The sequence below is a fragment of the Schistocerca gregaria genome, chromosome 8, assembly GCF_023897955.1.
Source record: "Schistocerca gregaria isolate iqSchGreg1 chromosome 8, iqSchGreg1.2, whole genome shotgun sequence".
Classification (NCBI taxonomy): Eukaryota; Metazoa; Arthropoda; class Insecta; order Orthoptera; family Acrididae; genus Schistocerca; species Schistocerca gregaria.
Window position 1 is genome coordinate 496621226 of NC_064927.1, and position 22000 is coordinate 496643225.

General features: G+C 44.1%; 1 protein-coding gene across 2 annotated transcripts in view; it reads left to right on the plus strand.

The window, feature by feature from the left end:
* Positions 1-22000, plus strand: part of LOC126284857 (UDP-glycosyltransferase UGT5-like) — a 131219-nt gene that overhangs the window by 68083 nt on the left and 41136 nt on the right. For both annotated transcript variants that reach the window (XM_049984092.1, XM_049984091.1), the window contains exons 2-3: positions 8232-8481; positions 17620-18200. In XM_049984092.1, coding sequence (XP_049840049.1) covers positions 8232-8481; positions 17620-18200 — 831 coding nt within the window. The remainder of the gene's footprint in view (positions 1-8231; positions 8482-17619; positions 18201-22000) is intronic.

Genomic DNA, 22000 nt, shown 5'->3' on the forward strand with positions numbered 1-22000 from the left:
CCCCCACAGCTCGCCCGTCAATGAGACACACAGCGACTTTCTACAGTTGCTTTGGTATTCGTTCAAGCATCTTAGTTCTCTGAAGTCAACTCGTAGTATTTCAGATAAATTACCTAGACGCACTGCGGGCTAAACTTGCTTAATGGCAACCACCTTAAATCAATAGGCTGACAGAACTGCGTCTTCAACCCTATACTTCATCCAGTGAGGTAGGGTGCGAAACTGGTCGCATCGGTTTCTATTCTGGTCTGTTTCTGTTCCCATCGGTATTGTCGAAGTTCCTTTGGGTTGACCGAGCTATCTGGACGGAGAACGCTAGTCTGCCGCTAGAGTGATCAGTATGAAATAATGATTAGGCCCCATGAGGTTGTTCAACACTTCGCAGTCACATATAGGAGCGAGAGATTGAGAAACGACGGAGACGTCAAGACCTGTGTGTCTTTGATAAGGTGAAAGTATCATCGTGGGCGGAAGGTCGTTTTACGCTACGAGGTTTCGATTTTCTTATAGTGAGAGGATAGTAAAAGTACTGTGGTCTGTTTCCTTGACTGCTGAGGTATGAGAGCTTAGGTCGGCAGAAGTCGAATAAAGTGGTTCGATCTGACAGAGATGTGTTGCCGTACGTCATTATGCGCTGTCAGGTAGAAGCGAGCTGAAGTTGTGACCACAGCAGTTGCAGTGCTATTAATTGCTGGTACACAGTATGCTCATGAATGAACGTGGCAACCATCTCATCAATAAAGCCCTCTTGACTTATGTGACCGATTTATATTGTTATCTGATGGAAAGGATTTAATCATCCCACGGAGCACACTCCCTCATTTAGGTCTTACTGATCAAGCATCCATTGGTAGATTATAAGTACTAATTGTAATCTTGCAAATAAGAGTGATTCTATCTCGAACGTGTGGTCTGGCATTTGGCTTCATTGTGCACCCAAATTATCTGCACTGTCAATCAGATTTTCAGTGTACCTATGGATCGGAATAATTATTGTCTCTAATGTACTTGACAGAGCTTAATGTACTTGACAGAGCACTAAAAGACCTGAGTTGAAACAAGACCCCGGGAGTAGACAACATTCCATTAGAACTACTGATCGCATTGGGAGAGCCAGTACTGACAAAACTCTACCATTTGGTGAGCAAGATGTATGAGACAGGCGAAATACCCTAAGACTTCAAGAAGAATATAATAATTCCAATTCCAAAGAAAGCAAGAGTTGACAGATGTAAAAATTACCGAATTATCAGTTTAATAAGTCACGGCTGCAAAATACTAACGCGAATTCTTTACAGACGAATGGAAAAACTAGTAGAAGCCGACCTCGGGGGAAGGTTTGGATTCTGTAGAAATGTTGGAACACGTGACGCAATACTGACCCTACGACTTGTCTTAGAAGCTAGATCAAGGAAAGGTAAATCTACGTTTCTAGCATTTGTAGACTTACAGAGAGCTTTTGACAATGTTGAAAGGAATACTCTCTTTCAACTTCTGAAGGTGGCAGGGGTAAAATACAGAGAGCGAAAAGCTATTTACAATCTATGCAGAAACCAGATGGCAGTTATAAGAGTCGAGGGACATGAAAGGGAAGCAGTGGTTGGGAAGGGAGTGACACAGGGTTGTAGCCTCTCCCCGATGTTATTCAATCTCTATATTGAGAAAGCAGTGAAGGAAACAAAAGAAAAATTCGGAGTAGGTATTAAAATCGATGGAGAAGAAATAAATATTTGAGGTTCGCCGATGACATTGTAGTTATGTCAGAGACAGCAAAGGACTTGGAGAACAGTTGAACGCAATGGACAGTGTCTTGAAAGGAGGATATAGGATGAACATCAACAAAAGCAAAACAAGGATAAAAGAATGTAGTCGAATTAAGTCGGGTGATGCTGAAGGAATTAGATTAGGAAACGGGACACTTAAAGTAGTAAAGGAGTTTTGCTATCTGGGGAGCAAAATAACTGATGATGGTCGAAGTAGAGAGGATATAAAATGTCGACTGGCAATGGCAAGGAAAGCACTTCTGAAGAAGAGAAATTTGTTAACATCGAGTATAGATTAAAGTGTCAGGAAGTCGTTTCTGAAAGTATTTGTATGGAGTGTAGCCAAGTATGGAATTGAAACATGGACGATAAATAGTTTGGACAAGAAGAGAATAGAAGCTTTCGAAATGTGGTGCTACAGAAGAATGCTGAAGATTAGATGGGTAGATCAAATACCTAATGAGGAAGTACTGAATAGGGTTGGGGAGAAGTTTGTGGCACAACGTGACTAGAAGAAGGGATCGGTTGGTAGGACATGTTCTGAGGTATCAAGGGATCATCAATTTAGTATTGGAGGGCAGCGTAGAGGGCAAAAATCGTAGAGGGAGACCAAGAGATGAATACACTAAGCAGATTCAGAAGGATGTAGGTTGCAGTAGGTACAGGGAAATGAAGAAGCTTGCACAGGATAGAGTAGCGTGGAGGGCTGCGTCAAACCAGTCTCAGGACTGAAGACCACAACAACAATGTACTTCCAACTTGGCTGATCAGTTATGGGATTGGCAACAATCGATATAGGTGTTGGCTGCAGATTTGGAAGCTGTCGTGTTGTTACTGGATAACGCAGTGGTACGTATGCCGTCAGTCCGTGCGAGAGAAGAAATTGTCCATTACCTACATCAGTGATCAACCGTCAAACCAACACTGTAAACGGAGGTGAGCTATCACTTTCGGCTACGCCGACATGACGGTGGAAACCACGTGCTGTGGTCACTTGGAGAGGTGCGCCACCCATCCACCACAGCGTGAGACACTGTTACGTGCACTGGTTGCTTATGGACGACGATAGATACGACACTTGGCACAATTTTACCGTTAAGTAATGATATAAATTATCTTACAGCAAGACGCACTGTTTAGCGCTACTTGGAACATTTTAGAAAGATTCTTGAATTACAATGATACAGTGAAGGTTTTTAGTGATATACACTCCTGGAAATTGAAATAAGAACACCACGAATTCATTGTCCCAGGAAGGGGAAACTTTATTGACACATTCCTGGGGTCAGATACATCACATGATCACACTGACAGAACCACAGGCACATAGATACAGGCAACAGAGCATCCACAATGTCGGCACTAGTACAGTGTATATCCACCTTTCGCAGCAATGCAGGCTGCTATTCTCCCATGGAGACGATCGTAGAGATGCTGGATGTAGTCCTGTGGAACGGCTTGCCATGCCATTTCCACCTGGCGCCTCAGTTGGACCAGCGTTCGTGCTGGACGTGCAGACCGCGTGAGACGACGCTTCATCCAGTCCCAAACATGCTCAATGGGGGACAGATCCGGAGATCTTGCTGGCCAGGGCAGAGCACGTTGGGTGGCACGGGATACATGCGGACGTGCATTGTCCTGTTGGAACAGCAAGTTCCCTTGCCGGTCTAGGAATGGTAGAACGATGGGTTCGATGACGGTTTGTATGTACCGTGCACTATTCAGTGTCCCCTCGACGATCACCAGAGGTGTACGGCCAGTGTAGGAGATCGCTCCCCATACCATGATGCCGGGTGTTGGCCCTGTGTGCCTCGGTCGTATGCAGTCCTGATTATGGCGCTCACCTGCACGGCGCCAAACACGCATACGTCATCATTGGCACCAAGGCAGAAGCGACTCTCATCGCTGAAGACGACACGTCTCTATTCGTCCCTCCATTCACGCCTGTCGCGACACCACTGGAGGCGTCCTGTACGATGTTGGGGCGTGAGCGGAAGACGGCCTAACGGTGTGCGGGACCGTAGCCCAGCTTCATGGAGACGGTTGCGAATGGTCCTCGCCGATACCCGAGGAGCAACAGTGTCCCTAATTTGCTGGGACGTGGCGGTGCGGTCCCCTACGGCACTGCGTAGGATCCTACGGTCTTGGCGTGCATCCGTGCGTCGCTGCGGTCCGGTCCCAGGTCGACGGGCACGTGCACCTTCCGCCGACCACTGGCGACAACATCGATGTACTGTGGAGACCTCACGCCCCACGTGTTGAGCATTTCGGCGGTACGTCCACCCGGCCTCCAGCATGCCCACTATACGCCCTCGCTCAAAGTCCGTCAACTGCACATACGGTTCACGTCCACGCTGTCGCAGCATGCTACCAGTGTTAAAGACTGCGATAGAGCTCCGTATGCCACAGCAAACTGGCTGACACTGACGGCGGCAGTGCACAAATGCTGCGCAGCTAGCGCCATTCGACGGCCAACTCCGCGGTTCCTGGTTTGTCCGCTGTGCCGTGCGTGTGATCATTGCTTGTACAGCCCTCTCGCAGTGTCCGGAGCAAGTATGGTGGGTCTGACACACGGGTGTCAATGTGTTCTTTTTTCCATTTCCAGGAGTGTATTTCATCATCCTAGGTCATAATTGCATTAACCCTCTGGGGAGTATGCTTAATTTGTGTACTAAGTTTGTGGCAAGCGCTAGGAGCCTTACCTTGTATGGTATTTGCTTATTCAGTTTCACACATCAATACCATATTTCTCTAACACAGAATTACACAGCTATCTGAGAGACAAACTTTTTTTTACTATGTCAGTGACACATGTTTACGTAATTACAAATGGTTCAAATGGCTCTGAGTACTATGGGACTTAACTTCTGAGGTCATCAGTCCCCTAGAACGTAGAACTACTTAAAACTAACTAACCTGAGGACATCAAACACATCCTTGCCCGAGGCAGGATTCGAACCTGCCTCATTCTAAAGCTAGTGTTGTTGCCTTCCACGTAGACGGTGCACGTGGGCTTCTGTACGAACTTCACTTTGTTTGGCGCAACACTGCTGGTCCTTGTGTACGGCGACTCCTTGGCATCGTATTCATGTATTGGTGATATTGTGTTTGTAATGCATCCCTTTCAGAATAAAGGAAGAAATGTGACAGAAAGGTAATGAACGCACGTAGTTCTTAGGAAAGAAAAATTATTCAGAGTCGGGATACATCACAGTGTCTACAGCACGAACATGATGGAAGATATGTCATAAGAACTTCAAGCATGATTAAATTCACCTACTGTTAGCCAAAATAAAACTATTACTTTAAAGTTCTTGGCCGATTTACTTGAAATTTCTACATTCAGATGAAACATTGAAGTAAATCAATGACAAGTTAAATGCTTAACAAACGACGTGTATTGTGGTAGAAAGACTGTAAATGCTGTCGCGAGTTTAACTTACAGTGCCAGAATCCGCGTGGAAGACATTACCGTCACATGGCAATAGAACGTGGGACGAGCGGAAGCTCAAGAATTTGACAGAAACATGACATCAAATTCTAATTTATGGATCATTTGCTGTTGTTACATTGACATATACCCTACAGGATATTTTAGTCCCTGTTTCACAATTTTTTTAAAATTATTATTAAAATCCGCAGCGCCATACAAATTCTAAGTCAGGTTGTGGACATAGTAAGTAATTTTAAGTAATCAGGGACTCTTTCACCTCTGCTAAATGTAAATATGTATTTATGTTGTACAAAATGTTAATAAGTATGTGAAAGATTTATTCATTAAGCAAATGCTCATAATTTAAGAGTCAAAATATTTCTTCCAGAAGGTTATATTTATTGAAATGATAAAAGTACGTATTTTACAGTTCCATTTTAGGTTCATTATGCATTACAGATATATTACTTTAATTTGTAATTTAATTGTAAAAACTCTGATGTAATTATTATTACTAATCTTTTGGTATAAAAATGGTGAGTATTTGCAAAAGCGAGAACCGGAAGTCTAGAACCTGATTTTTATTAATGTCGCAGGTGCAGACGTATTCACTAGTCGCAATGGGTTGACAATCAGTGTTCCAAATACCACCTTCAGTTTAAAGTTATTACAGTTTCCCAACCGTGTATATTGAATATTTTTAGATGTTTTGTGATAGCGTTGCTACATTTCTTTTTAATATATATAGTGTATACTAAAAGTAAATGTAACTTACGTCAGTCCAAATCTTCATTAGAGGATCGTGTAGAAACTTGAAGTAAATCGGCCAAGGACTTTTAGAGACTATTGGTGACAACCTTTGCCGTTTGCATATTAAGTACATATATGTCAGATTAAAAAATCTCATGTTGACAATGATCTTCTTCTGTACTGAAGATAAAGTGTGCAAAATTTCATCAAGATTGGGTCGAAACTGTAGATTTGAATGAATTACAAACAAACGGACAATAGCAAGAGGATGCGTCCTTACTAGAGGTGGGCAAACTGGTTCATCCTTGGGAACTAGTTCACTGCTGAGCGTTCTCTTTTGGAAACCGTTCATTTTTACTCGTTCACCGTTCCTTTGTGCTTGGTATATGGTTCTTATGAAAGACTGAAAACTAGTAGTGTAGGAGACTGAAGGATGGAGGGCACCAAGAGGGGGTATTTGCCTCCCCCCTGGAGTATAGAGTTTTTGTTCATTAAAGAATTCTTACACACTTTTAGAAGTAATTTCTGTGATTCTGCAGAACCTCTCGTTTAGCCAACTGTAGCGTTGTGTGGCTGATCGCAGGGAAATAATATAGGGTGGCGCACGGAAAACCGGCCCCGAGTACAGACTGCTCGCCAATTACGGACGATGTGTTGCCCGTAACGAGCAGATACAACAAACAGACAAACATGTAATAATTAGGCAGTGAAGAAATAACAAGCTAATGCAAGCAACAATGGCGAAACAATCGATGACAATGTGTAGAGAGCTGGAGAAGAGAACATGAAAATCTCACTCGACGCGCATGGGCTATATAGCACATGTAGTCTTGTAAACATGTTGGTGACTCTTTCCCAACTTAGTAGACCACAAGTGTCTTGTATAAAATTCTTCGTTTCGACTTCCACTACATAGCTATGCTACGTTGTAAACAATAATCGTTTACACCCTATATATACTTCACGTGGTCTCTGAGTTCGTAGGCGACGTAGACTTTATGGAAGCATAAAATAAAATGTTGTTTTCTCATCATACTTGCGTCACATGCTTCGTAAAATTAGGTTTTTATGTTGCATTATTAAAGTTAATGCAGGAATAATAATAATAATAATTAATTTCGCAGTAATAAAGTTTTTGGTTTGAAAGCTCCTTCTGAACAAATGTTTTTGAGATAATAAGTAAATACGATTTTATGGCAATCTATGTCTTTTCAAATGGAGAGGCACCGCTTTTCTCACTGAGCCAAAATTATCCACAACCGACTTTTTGTTGTTGAAAGAAACCAAACTAGCAGGTAATGCAAATTGGAAACAGCCAAACTTAAAAATAATTAGAGCCTTCCTAAATGTAATGTTTTGTATATGAAAGATACACGAAAATCGTTTTATATGAATTGTCCTACACTAAAAATTAAGCAAATTATTGAAAGTTAGTTGCTAAAATAAGTCGATGAAACCAAAAAACATATGAATAACAAAAAAAACTTGCCTTGTTATAAGTGTGTCATCTGCTGTTCATCGATATAATGAAGTGAGCTGATATCCCCTTTTGTTACCTGAAAAGGCGTACCTGTTACATACAACGTAATTTTTATGTAATTTACATAATTATAAAATACTTTTTGATTACCGGTCGTGGACGCTGAATAGCCAGACCCAAGTGCTAGAACAGTTTGGAACACATGTAAAACGGGCGAGCGCAGTGAACAAAACGAGCAACTGGATACTGAACTAACTAGGAGCAGTCGGCAGTTGAGCTGAGTCACGTGTCATGCGAAGAACGACGAGTGCGGCCGAGGGAGGCCGAGGCTGAAGCGAGCACGCGACCGAGGCTGGAACGAGAACTGCCCAAGTGACCGCCGCGACCGAAGTGAACTAGTGAAGTATGAACCGATCGTTCCTCATTCCCGGGAACTACAAGTAGACCGCAACGACACAAGTGAACTATGAACAGATCGTTCCTTGGAATTCGTTCCTCGGTCCTGTCGTTCATCTTGGTGAACCGTTCCTTTGCACCCATTCGTTCGCGAACTACCCATCTCTAGTCCTCACATGCAGGTGGATAGAAGAACGAAGACGATATTCAGAAAGCTATACAGACACCAGTAATTTTTTAACTGAATAACAAAAATATATCAACGATGTTAAATATATGACACAAATGGATCTTTGGGTTAGCACATCAAATTATTTACCTACGTATTTTCCGAGTTTCGCTTCACGCTGGACATTTGCTTTGGTAGTTGCGTTTACTGTGCGCACGGTCCTGTCCACCGCGGTTGCAGGCGAGGGCGCACCTGCTGCTGACGCTGTTCGTGGTGCCTGGGTTGCTGGAGCCAGCCCTGGAGGCGGCCGAGGTGCTGGGGCTGTTCCAGTCGGTGGGCCGCAGCCAGTGGGTGCTGGCGGAGACCTACCTGAGGGCGCTGGAGCAGCGCGGCCACCGCATCACCGCCGTCACCACCTTCCCCTCCAGCCAGGGCGGCACCGCGGGCAACTGGACCGAGATCCTCATACCGAACCCCATCAACGAACACGGTATGCGTCTTACGAGTTGTCAGAATCGTCTTTGTTTTCCAGCCTGTAGGAGGCACCTGTTACCAGAGGAAACAATTTCTTGCCTGGCACGCTATCTACGTCTCTGTTGAAGTTGTAACCTCCCCCTCACTTAACGACCTTAATGACAGTGAAAATTAAAACCACGTGTACCTAATGGAAATTTGGGAAAGGCAATCGTCACCGAAGTTAATCCGTCGGTAAAGAGCGAGGAAAGGGTTACATCTAAATGAATGGAAAAATGCAAATGAAATTGGTGGAAATTAATTTTGAAAAAGGTTAAAGATATTACTTTAATTCTGGCGTTTGAATTTCAACGACACTCAGGTTCTTTCCGGAAAAGGAAAGGACCCTGCTTGGTAATGCAATTCGGACAATGAGCAACGAAGTTTCATGCTACATTGCTGTAATTTCGTGAGACAAATTGAACACTTTGAAAAACTGAGGTCTGCTATACAGCTCTAAAACTTTACGTTCTTCCAGTCTTCCTTGTTGGTTGATTGAAGGTTTGAAGCCGTCGATCGAGGAGGTGGCGACAGTCACTCATTGTCGGCCGTCGCTGTTGCAGAAGCTGGATGTTGGCGCGCCATCTTCTCGACACGGTCACCAGGCGAAACGGGCTCTTGTTGTGCGCCAGCTAATGCTTCCCGTCCGCGACACCGTGTCAGAAACTATCATAGCAAGTCGAGCGCAATTACGTGCTGCCAAACCCCGAAGGTGCGGCAACATGCGGAAGCGTCATACAACACACCTGCTCCACCGCCCTACTCCAGCCGGACTCTGCTCTGCCCGCGCTCCACGCGACAGAGCCAACACTACCAAAGATCCTAAACACTTTGATTCTCCATACGACTTATTGAGGTAATCGTTCGATAGAATAGTTTTCCCTAGGCAAGACCCATCGTAAAAAGACAAATAATATTTACAATACAAACCAATTATACATCATGTAAAAAATAAGAAAAAACTTTATAGTGCAACAGATGGAAATAGGAGGATATGCATGTCTGGCTTTTTTCACAAGCTCGTCATTTTAATACCAAAGCCTCGGAAGTAAGTGCCTTTAGCTGTCAAAGTAATCCTAGCTTGCAATGTCGTTAGTAACTCGTTTGTGTCTCAATGCAGATGTCTTAACTTGTGGTGAAATGAAATGTGAGCTTGGCTAGGTCCTCGTGTCAGGCAGACTGGTCACCGGACGCATGTCTTTCAGTTCAAGCCGCTTCGGAGACTTGCGTGTCGATCAGAATGAAATGATGATGAAGACAACGCAATAGCCAGACCGCGAGTGGACAAAATCTGCAACCTGGCTGGGAATCGATCCCGGGTCCCTTGCCTTGCACGTCATTCTGCCACACTAAACATTCAGCTACCGATGCGGACAGTTGTGGCATAAGTAAGCGAACAAACTTGTGGACCAATACAAAACCAGTCAGATGAACTCAAGCTTTGTAAATAGATCTCGCCGCAAAGAAGACCGCCTTTGTTTCAGTGACTTCCACCCCAACTCGCGAATCATATCAGTGCAATAACACGAAACGAGCTGCCCTTCTTTGCAATTTTTCGATGTCCTCCGTCAATGCTACCTGTTAACGATACCATACCGCGCAGCAATATTCCAGCAGAGGACAGACAAGTGTAATGTAGCCTGTCTCTTTAGTGGTTTTTTCGCATCTTCTAAGTGTTCTGCCAACAAAGCGCAGTCTTTGTTTCACCTTCTCCACAATATTATCTATGTGGTCTTTCCAATTTAAGTTGCACGTAATTGTAATTCGTAGGTATTTAGTCGAACTGACAACCCTTAGATTTGTGTTATTTATCGTATACCCAAAATTTATCTGATTTCTTTTAGTACCCATGTGGATGACTTCGCACTTTTCTTTGTTTACTGCCAATTGCCACTTTTCGCACCATACAGAAATTCTCGCTATATCATTTTGTAATGAGAATTGATCGCCTGATGATTTTACTAGACGGTAACTTACAGCGTCAACTGCAAACAATCTAAGGGGGCTGCTTAGATTATCACCTAGATCATTTATATAAACCAGGAACAGCAGAGGGCCTATGACAGTACCTTTCGGAACGCCAGATGTCACTTCTGTTCTACTCGATGATTTACCCTCTATCACTACCAGCTGTAACCTCTCTGAGAGGAAATCACGAATCCAGTCACACAACTGAGACGATACTCTATATATACGCAATTTGGTTAATAGTCGCTTGTGAGGAAGGGTATGAAAAGCCTTCTGGAAATCTAGGAATATGGAATCGATCTGAGATCCCTTGTCGACAGCACTCATTACTTTCATGGGGATAAAGTGCTAGCTGCGTTGCACAAGAGCGATATTTTCTGAACCCGTGTTGGTTATGTATCAATAAGTCATTTTCTTCAAGGTGATTCATAATGTTCGAGTACAGTATATGCTCCAAAATTCTACTGCAAATTAAGGTCAGTGGTTTGTGTCTGTAACTCAGTGCGTTACTCCTGTTTCCCTTCTTGAATATTGGTGTGACCAGTGCTACTTTCCAGTCTTTAGGAACAGACCTTTCGTCAAGTGAGCGGTTGTGTGTGACTGATAAGAAAGGCACTATTGTGTCTGTATACTCTGAAAGGAACCTGATTGGTGTATCATCTGGACCGGAAGACATGCCTTTCTTAAGTGATTTGAGTTATTTCGCAACACCTAAGATATCTAAATTTATGTCACTCATGCTAACAGCTGTTCTCGTTTCGAATTCTGGAATATTTACTTCGTCTTCTTTCTTGAAGGAATTACTGTATTTAGTAACTCCGCTTTAGTGGCACCATCGTCGGTAACATTTCCATAGCTATCGCGCAGTGACGGTATTGACTGTTTTTGGCCACTGGTGTACTTTACATACGACCAGAATCTCTTTGGGGTTTCTACCATATTTTGAGACATAGTTTCATTGTGGAAACTGTTAAAAGCATCTCACATTGACGTCCGCACTAAATTTCGAGCTTCCGTGAAACTTAGCCAGTCTTGGGGATTTTGCGTTCTTCTGAATTTGTCATGCTTTTTTCGTTGCTTTTGCAACAGTGTTATGACGCGTTTTGTGTGCCATGGTGGATCAGTCCCGTCTCTTATTAACTTACGCGGAATGAATTATCTGTTGCTGTCGATTCTGTAATATTGAATTTGAACCATATCTGGTCTACACTTACATGATAACTATAGAAGGAAGGGAGACTCTCTCTTAGGAAGACACCAAGCGAATTTTTATCTGCTGTTTTAAATAGATATGTTTTGCGTTTATTTTTAATGATTTTGGTTGATGTGGTTATGAGCCTCGCTACAATGACCTTGTGTTCACTAATCCCTGTGACCGTCATGGCGCTCTCTGTTAGGTCAGGATTATTTGTGGCTAAGAGGTCAAGTGTGTTTTCACAACCATTTACAATTTGTGTGGGCTCATGAACTAATTGTTCAAAGTAATTCTCAGAGAAAGCATTTGGTACAATTTCGGAAGATGTTTTCTGTCTACCACCGACTTTTAACATGTATTTCCACCAACAATCCGAGGGTAGATTGAAGTCTCAGCCAATTATAACTGTATGAGTGGAGTACTTATTTGTAATGAGATTCAAGTTTTCTTTGAATCGTTCAGCTATTATATCATTTGCGGGGTCGATAGAAGGAGCCAATTATTATTTTGGTACGGCTATTGAGTACAACCTCTACCCGTAATATGTGAATCAGGCCTGCGGTTGACCAAAGGCTGCGCACGCAATCATTGCAAACAGTCCCTTGTGCGTGAGTTGTAACAGTCTTCCACTGAAAAGTAACACAAACGTTACAAATACCTAAAAGCCAACAAGTGCTTCCACCATTTATCGTCTGTAGCAGTGGGTTTATTCTCTACTGAAAATGCGAGGGTTGTTCAAAAAGCAATGCAACACATTTTATCTCCTCGAGTTTGGGTAACAAATGCAGAATTTGTTTTGGCACACCGTGAGATATTCACACTTTGGCCGCTACAGTTTCGTGAAGTTCCGATCCGTGGCGGTGCTATACGCAGCCTTCAAAATGGCTTCTGTAACGGAGGGGTGTTCCAAACAGAAAACTGTCACGGAGTTTCTTTTGACAGAAAACCAGAGCGTCGCAGATATCCGTAGGCGCTTGGTGAATCCCGAAGATTGGATAAAATTTACAGACGCCCGAAATTTGGCAAGGACTTCAATGCGGGATGCCTTTAATAGGTTCCACAACGAAACATTGTCTCGAAATTTGGTAGAAAATCCGAGGAAATTCTGGTCGTATGTAAAGTACACAAGCGGCAAGACGCAGTCAATACCTTCGCTGCTCAGTGCCGATGGTACTGTTATCGACGACTGTGCCGCTAAAGCGGAGTTATTGAACGCAGTTTTCTGAAACTCCTTCACCAGGGAAGACGAATGGAATATTCCAGAATTCGAAACACGAACAGCTGATAGCATGAGTTTCTTAGAAGTAGATACCTTAGGGGTTGCGAAGCAACTCAAATCGCTTGATACGGGCAAGTCTTCAGGTCCAGATTGTATACCGATTAGGTTCCTCTCAGATTACGCTGATACAATAGCTCCCTACTTAGCAATCATATACAACCGCTCGCTCACCGATAGATCTGTACCTACAGATTGGAAAATTGCGCAGGTCGCACCAGTGTTTAACAAGGGTAGTAGGAGTAATCCATAGAACTACAGACCTATATCATTGACATCGGTTTGCAGTAGGGTTTTGGAGCATATACTGTATTCAAACTTTATGAATCACCTCGAAGAGAACGATCTATTGACATAATCAGCATGGCTTCAGAAAACATCGTTCTTGTGCAACGCAGATAGATCTTTATTTGTACCAAGTAATGGTCGCTATCGATAGGGGATCTCAAATTGATTCCGTATTTCTAGATTTCTGGATAGCTTTTGACACCGTTCCTCACAAGCGACTTCTAATCAAGCTGCGGGCCTACGGGGTATCGTCTCAGTTGTGCGACTGGATTCCTGATTTCCTGTCAGAAAGGTCGCAGTTCGTAGTAATAGACGGCAAATCATCGAGTAAAACTGAAGTGATATCAGGTGTTCCCCAGGGAAGCGTCCTGGGACCTCTACTGTTCCTGATCTATATAAATGACCTGGGTGACAATCTGAGCAGTTCTCTTAGGTTGTTCGCAGCTGATGCTGTAATTTCCCGTCTAGTAAGGTCATCTGAAGACCAGTATCAGTTGGAAAGCGATTTAGAATAGATTGCTGTATGGTGAGACAGGTGGCAGTTGGCGCTAAATAACGAAAAGTGTGAGGTGATCCACATGAGTTCCAAAAGAAATCCGTTGGAATTCGATTACTCGATAAATAGTACAATTCTCAAGGCTTTCAATTCAACTAAGTACCTGGGTTTTAAATTACAAACAACTTCAGTCGGAAAGACCACATAGACAATATTGTAGGGAAGGCGAGCCAACGGTTGCGTTTCATTGGCAGGACACTTAGAAGATGCAACAAGTCCACTAAAGAGACACCTTACACTCCACTCGTTCGTCCTCTGTTAGAATATTGCTGCGCGGTGTTGGATCCTAACCAGGTGGGATTAACGGAAGACATCGAAAGGGTGCAAAAAGGGCAGCTCGTTTTGTAATATCAAGTAATAGGGGAGAGAGTGTGGCAGATATGATACGCGAGTTGGGATGGAAGTCATTAAAGCAAAGACGTTTTTCGTCGAGGCGAGATCTACTGCTACGGTCGCAGGTTCGAATCCTGCCTGGGGCATGGATGTGTATGATGTCCTTAGGTTAGTTAGATTTAAGTAGTTCTAAGTTCTAGGGGACTGATGACCTAAGATGTTAAGTCCCATAGTGCTCAGAGCCATTTTTTTGTGGTTCGATGAACCATCTGCCAAGCACTTAACCGTGAATTGCAGAGATGTAGATGTAGATGTAGATGTAGAATACCTACGGAGACCTGGCAGTGAATAAAAGCACGGTGAGTCGTTGGGTGAGGCTTTTGTCATCACCGCAACGAGGTCGCGCAAACCTGTTGGATCTCTCGCGTGCCGACCTGTCGAACTCGGCTGTGAATCCCGCAAAGTTGGAACGTGTGCACACTCTCATCCGGAGCGATCGATGGATCACAATCGGCCACCTCGCTGCTCAACTGGACGCCTCTATAAGAAGTACTGGACATTTATAACAGGTGTGTCCGCTGGTTTCTCACTTCCTAACGGAAGACCATAAAGAGCAGCGAAGGACCTTCTGTGCGGAACTGGTTGAGCGTTGGAAATGGAAATGCCGCGTAGCTAGGGCCTCCCGTCGGGTAGACCGTTCGCCTGGTGCAAGTATTTCGAGTTGACGCCACTTCGGCGACTTGCTTGTCAATGGGGATGGAGTTAAGAACAACACAACACCCAGTCCCTGAGCGGAGAAAATCTCCGACCCAGTCGGTAATCGAACCCGGGCTGTTAGTTATGACATTCCGTCGAGCTGACCACTCAGCTACCGGAGGCGGACGGCCTACCGTTGCGAGGTGAAGTAAACGGCAACCCATGCAGCAACTTCACACCACCTCTCCTCCGCAGAAAAAGTTCAGTCCTGACCCTAAGCCGGTAAATTCATGGCAACGGTCTTTTGGGGCTGCGAAAGGGTTAATCTGTTTGATGTCGTCCATCATGGTGCAACGATCAACTCTGAAGTGTACTGTGGTTCCCTCGAAAAATTGCAGAAATATCTTGAGCGTGTTAAAGTGCAATGCCTCACACAAGTCTTTACACACAAAAGGAGCTGACAGCACTTCATTGGACTGTTCCTCCTCAGCCACCATCCAGTCTGGATGTCGCATCTCCCGACTTCCATCTGTGTGGTCCAATGAAGGATGCACTCTGCGGGAAGCAGTACGAGGATGTTGGGGAGGCTACTGACGCAGCAGGATGTTGGCTCTGACGTCGACCAGTACAGTGGTACAGTGTGTGTATATAGAGACCCCCCCCCCCCCCCCCCCCCCAGTAAGGTGGCTTAAAGCCGTCGCATTGAGCGGAGATTGTAGCGGTTTTTTAGCCTAAAGGTTGGGGTATTGGACTCCTGAGCAAGACCAACTTGCTTTCGAAAAAAATCTCTTGCATTGCCTTTTGAACGCTTCTCGTAAGGCCGCATAACGAACAACATTTAATCAATATATTGCACGGGCGTGGACATAATGAAGTATCAATTTGTTAGCTTTCATTCAAGGTGTAAAACTTTCCTCATTGTGTCTGCCATATAACTGAAAGTGAAATCTGTATATTGAGCTTTTTAAGAAATAATGGCCGAGCGGTTCTAGGCGCTACAGTCTGGAACCGCGCGACCACTACGGTCGCAGGTTCGAATCCTGCCTCGGGCATGGATGGATGTGATGTCCTTAGGTTAGTTAGGTTTAAGTAGTTCTAAGTTCTAGGGGACTGATGACGTCAGAAGTTAAGTCCCACAGTGCTCCGAGCCATTTGAACCATTTAAGAAACAATGACTGAGCCGAACCGCTGATGGAAGCAACTGCTGTTCTGGTATCGATTTAAACAGTCTACGGGCAGAATAGTGGCATAATACACTACTGGCCATTAAAATTGCTACACCAAGAAGAAATGCAGATGATAAACGTGTATTCATTCCACGAATATATTATACTAGAACTGACAGTTCAGTACATTTTCACACAATTTGGATGGATACATCCTGAGAAATCAGTAACCAGAAAACCACCTCTGGCCCTAATAGCGGCCTTGATACGCCTGGACTGTCAGTCAAAAAGATGGCATGGTCAGGTACAGCTGCCCACGCAGCTTCAACACCATACCACAGTTCATCAAGAGTAGTGACTAGAGTATTGTGACGAGCAAGTTGTTCGGCCACCATTGACCAGACGTTTTCAATTGGTGAGAGCTCTGGAGAATGTGCTGGCCAGGGCAGCAGTCGAACGTTTTCTGTATCCAGAAAGGCCCTTACAGGACCTGCAACATGCGGTCGTTCATTATCCTGCCGAAATGTACGGTTTTGCAGGGATCGAATGAAGGCTAGAGCCACGGGTCGTAACACAACTGAAATGTAACGTCCACTGTTTAAAGTGCTGTCAATGCGAACAAGAGGTGACTGAAAAGTGTAATCGATGCCACCCCATACCATCACGCCAGGTGATACGCCAGTATGGCGATGATGAATACACACTTCCAATGTGCGTTCACCGCGATGTCGCCAAACATGGATGCGACCATCATGATGCTGCAAAGAGAACCTGGATTCATCCGAAAAAATGACGTTTTGCCACTCGTGCACCCAGGTTCGTCGTTGAGTACACCATCGCAGGCGCTCCTGTCTGTGATGCAGCGTCAAGGGTAATCGCAACCATGGTCTCCGAACTGATAGTCCATGCTGCTGCAAGCGTCTTTGAACTATTCGTGCAGATGGTTGTTGTCTTGCAAACGTCCCCATCTGTTGACTCAGGAATCGAGACGTGGCTGCTCGATCCGTTACAGCCATGCGGATAAGATGCCTGCCATCTCGACTGATAGTGATACGAGGCCGTTGGGACCCAGCACGGCGTTCCGTATCACCCTCTTGAACTCACCGATTCCATATTCTGCTAACAGTCCTTGGATCTCGACCATCGCGGGCAGCAATGTCGCGATACGATAAACCTCAATCGCGATAGGCAACAACGCGACCTTTATGAAAGTAGGAAATGTGATGGTACGCATTTCTCCTCCTTACACAAGGCATCACAACAACGTTTCACCAGGCAACGCCGGTCAACTGATGTTTGTGTATGAGAAATCGGTTAGAAACTTTCCTCATGTCAGCACGTTTGACGTGTCGCCACGGGCGCCAACTTTGTGTGAATGGTCTGAAAAGCTAATCATTTGAGTATCACAGTATCTTCTTCCTGTAGGTTAAATGTCGCGTCTGTAGCACGTCATCTTCGTGGTGTAGCAATTTTAATGGCCAGTAGTGTATCAAAGTGAACTTGCAGGAGTATGAGTAGAGCCCACCACTTGTAATTAGAGTTGTGACAACGGAGCACTTGGTCGTTTCTCAAACTAGACACATCGCCTGGTCGCACTAGCGACGCACTTCAGCTGACTGTGTCTTCTTTCTTTTCAGGCGATCTCAACGTATTCGAAGAGGTGGCGACGGGAGTCTTGGACTTGATGAAGCAGTTCTTAGAGTTTGCTGAAAAAACGTGTCACGGATTTCTGAAAGATGAAAATGTACAGAAGTTGCACAAGTCGGGCAAAAAATTTGACCTCATTGTTTTGGAGAATATCTTCACAGAATGCCTACACGGATACGCTCATAGTCTGAAAGCACCTGTGATCGTCCTGTCTACCTTCGGGGGAACGGACTGGATGGCCGACATGGTGGGAAATCCGACCCCGTATTCTTACGTGCCGAATCCATTCCTCGAGTTAGGCACGCACATGAGTTTCCTCGAGAGACTTCAGAATACACTTGTCGGGGTAGTAGGAAAAATCGCCCGACAGTTCCTGTATCTACCGAGGCTGGATTCAATTTTACAGACGTATCTGAAGGATCCGTCATTGCCTTCGCTGTCGGAAATCGAAAGACAGACGTCGCTCTTCCTGGTCAATTATCACTTCGCCCACGGATGTCCTCGGCCACTTGTACCGAGCATGGTGGAAGTTGGAGGGTTGCATGTCAGGCAGCCAAAGCAGCTGCCCCAGGTAAGCCCTGATGACAGTAACTTAACGGATCTGGATATGTCGTTTCATGAATTTTCATAATTTTAGCCATTGTGTACATTTTGTGTTGATTAGCTTTCTCTTACAATACTTCAGTGAAATGTGTGCACTCTGTCACTCCTTCTGGCTTAAATCCTTCTTATTGAAATACCTCAAAGTCCATACGCATTTACTTGCTTCACACACGGAACAGTTCTACGTAGATCATTTGGTTGCATTTACTGGATGTCTTTCTCATTATTAAAGATCTGTATGCTTATTTAAGGATGGTGCACATGGTAAAAAGAAATCCTCAAACAGTAAGATTCTTGCGAAAGTATACATTGGTTAACACGAGGAAACTCCACCCTTTTAGCTACGGTATATTTTTTAACAGAGTCCTTTGCTCGTTTTCGGCAACGGTTTGTGTGCCTAATTCGTTTTCGTCTGTATCTTATGGGAGAATGTGGATTTTTGTAAAAGATTTCTGGAAGCCTTCAGCTGCCATTCTGTTTATTTCCAGCTCGATTGTACAATTTCGGCCTTAGGCCATTTTCAAGTATTTTATGGATGCTGTTTTAGTAGCAGATTATGTCATATAAGTCGTTGCTCCTATGACATCATGTTAGCTTCATAAAATAAATTCGAGGTGCTCACGCTATTTTAGCTTTGCAAAAACTGCTCGAAAGTAACGTGCTCCTAAAGTAGCACGTCCGGTCATCCTGATTTAGGTTTTCCGTGATTTCCCTAAATCGCTCCAGGCAAATGCTGGGATGGTTCCTTTGAAAGCGCACGGCCGACTTCCTTCCCCATCCTTCCCTAGTCCGATCAGACCGATGACCTCGCTGTTTGGTCTCTTCCCACCAACCAACCAACTAACCAACCTAAAGTAGCGCCAACACCTCGGATTTATTTTATGAGCATAACATGATCTCATAGGAGCAACGACGTATGTGAAATAATGTGCCACTACAAGATGAACCATAAAATACTTGAAAATGGCGTAAGGCCGAAATTGTACAATCGTGCAGGAAATAAAGAGAATGGCAGCTGAAGGCTGCAAGAAATCTTTCAAAAAGTTCATGGCAGCTGCGGACCCTATCGCACTGGAAATTACAGAATGTGGAATGTATTTGTCGGTAAACTAATCTCGTCGTCAAATCAGTCAATTTCGTTAGGCGTTTTAAAGTATTCAATATCAAATACTGCCGCGAATGTGATGTAGCGCGCTTTGAAACGAGCAAGGAAAACCACAGAAAGTATATGACTGTAGAAGAAAAAATTCAGACAGGAAATGCAATAAATACGTTCCGCTAGCAAAGACAGACCATAAGACTCCAACTTGGCAGACGATACAGCTGTTCCGCCGTGTACGGCATAGCGAGCTTTGAGCGGTTGATTCGTGTTCATGGTGGCCCACGAAGAACCTGTACAAATAATAAAGAAAATCCACAGCTGCACGGTGATACTTCACTTGCTTTCTGATTACGATGGCTTCCGAGCGTTCACCTTGTTAGCAAGACACACTCGTCGTATCAACCACGCTCCAAAACTTGATGACATGATACACTACGCAACAAAATTAAAACACCACTTTTTCGGTATCACGTACTTGCCTCCCACTAGGAAACTTAAATCTGAAATTTGGCTCAAAAGCGCCTACAACTTTCCTCTGTAATAGCGCATAATCGTGACGTCCTGTGACGGCACCCTCGGGCTCTGTGACGCTTGACAGCAAGGTGACGGCACGTGCGAAAAAAAGAGGCCACCGCTCGGAAGTCCACAAAAGAATCGGCGTACCACTTTTCGGTGCGCCCTCGCACACACACATACACAGACATACACACACACACATACACAGAGAGAGAGAGAGAGAGAGAGAGAGAGACGCCGTGGCCGAGGCGATATGGGGCAAGAAGGCAGCAGCCTTCTGTTCACTGCCCAGCGAAATTAAAACATCACTTTTACCAAAGATTTCAGTTGTCTCTCACTGCGACGCATATGTTTGGAAAGAAAAAAAAGGGGGCACAACTCGGAAGTTCATTCGAGCTGTAATCTGGGTTAATGATGTCACACCAGCACCAAATTTCGCCACAATCATGCCCAAAGCCACTGTGGACGTTTCTCACAGTGGGAATGTCGTCACAGCCCCCTCTTACCCACATTTCACCCCTTCTTTTGACGCCTCTGCAATGGAGGTCAGGACCTCAGCGCCCAGCGCTCAAGTTGCTTTTTCCTTATGGCTGACCCTGGGAAACATTTCAGACACACAGACGCTCAGAATAGACTCGAAAACGCCTGAGTGGGCGGCATAAATGGCGACAATGAAACGATCCCTTTCCCTGGGGAGTTGATTTCTAGACATTTCGCCTTTTAAAACGACAGGTCGCAGTGTGTTGAGCAACAAGAAGACGTCATTGACAAACTTTTACAGCGCTGCCCCCCTCGGACGTTTCAGCTCTTCTCTAATGACACTGTGGGGGTGCACCCGCACTCGACGTCACCGCACCCTTTTGGAGGCCACCGCAACTTTTGTCTCCCTTTCAAATCCAATTAACAAAGTTTGAATATGACCCGAAATGGTACTGATGGTTTTTCAACCCTCCTGTTTTCCACATTTCTGTGGCCTCATGGTGTGGAAGTGCAACATTAACAAATGCGTTCCTAATCCAAACTGTTGGGTTACGTGACCGCACTTTATATTTATTTAGCACAAAATGTAGCCAAAACCGACGTCAGAACTATTTATCAAACACCATTACGTGATGACCAATTAAGATCTTGCTTATTAAATACATATTCTGGCGTTACATGTGTTGGTTAGTTTATTAGCACATCAAAATACAATTCAACTTCATGGGTGCAAAAGATACGTTCGAAATTATCACATTAACTTTCATGCGGTATGATTGGTCCCAGCTGAACACCTCTTTCATTAGGGTCAATGTGGAGCTGCATCAGCTGCTTCAGGTGGCTACGTTGTTTGGTTCCTGTTGATGTTAGTGGTAGGTGGGACTTTACAAGACGTGGCCTGCATCTCAATAGGAAAGGGAAATTGAAATTGACCGGGATGATAGCGAAATCTTTAAGCAGGGGGCACTGAAACTCATGAGAGTACTTCTTCTTTAGTCTAAGGTCAGTGGCCAATGATTCAATATAGAATGAAATTAAGCTTAATGATAAACTCACACAGGCAGGTACTAGAGATGTTAAAATATCACCAGATTCTCGTAAAAGTATAGTGAAAAATAATGTTAGTGTGTCACAAGATTATCATAAAATCACAGTGAAAAATAATATTAGTATATTGCATCAAAGTATCAGAAGATTAAAAAACAAAAGTAGATAAGCTTCTTGTTTGTTTAGAGCATTTAGAAACTAAGGGTGGAATAGATCTGCTACGCCTGTCTAAACACCATATACTTACAGATACGGAAATGGTAAATGCAGGTGGATATAAGCTTTCATCACATGTAAATAGTGACACTATGGTGAGAGGAGGAGTTACCATATATGTTGAAATCTGTCTCATAGTATGAAAAATTTAGAAACTAAAAAATGTTGTCTAGAGCAACATATAGTGGCAAGTACATGTGAGCTTAAACTAAATGGTTCTTTTATAATTGTTGCAGCGTATAGAGGTCCCCAGTAGGAAATTATCAACTACTTTTGAAGAAGTTATATTCTTTGTTGTGCTATTTATTAGACAGACGAAAGGAAATTATTGTTTGTGGGGATTTCAGTGTAGATTTGCTGAAAGTGTCCGATAGAAAGCCTTATCTTGAAGTATTGCTTGGTTCTTT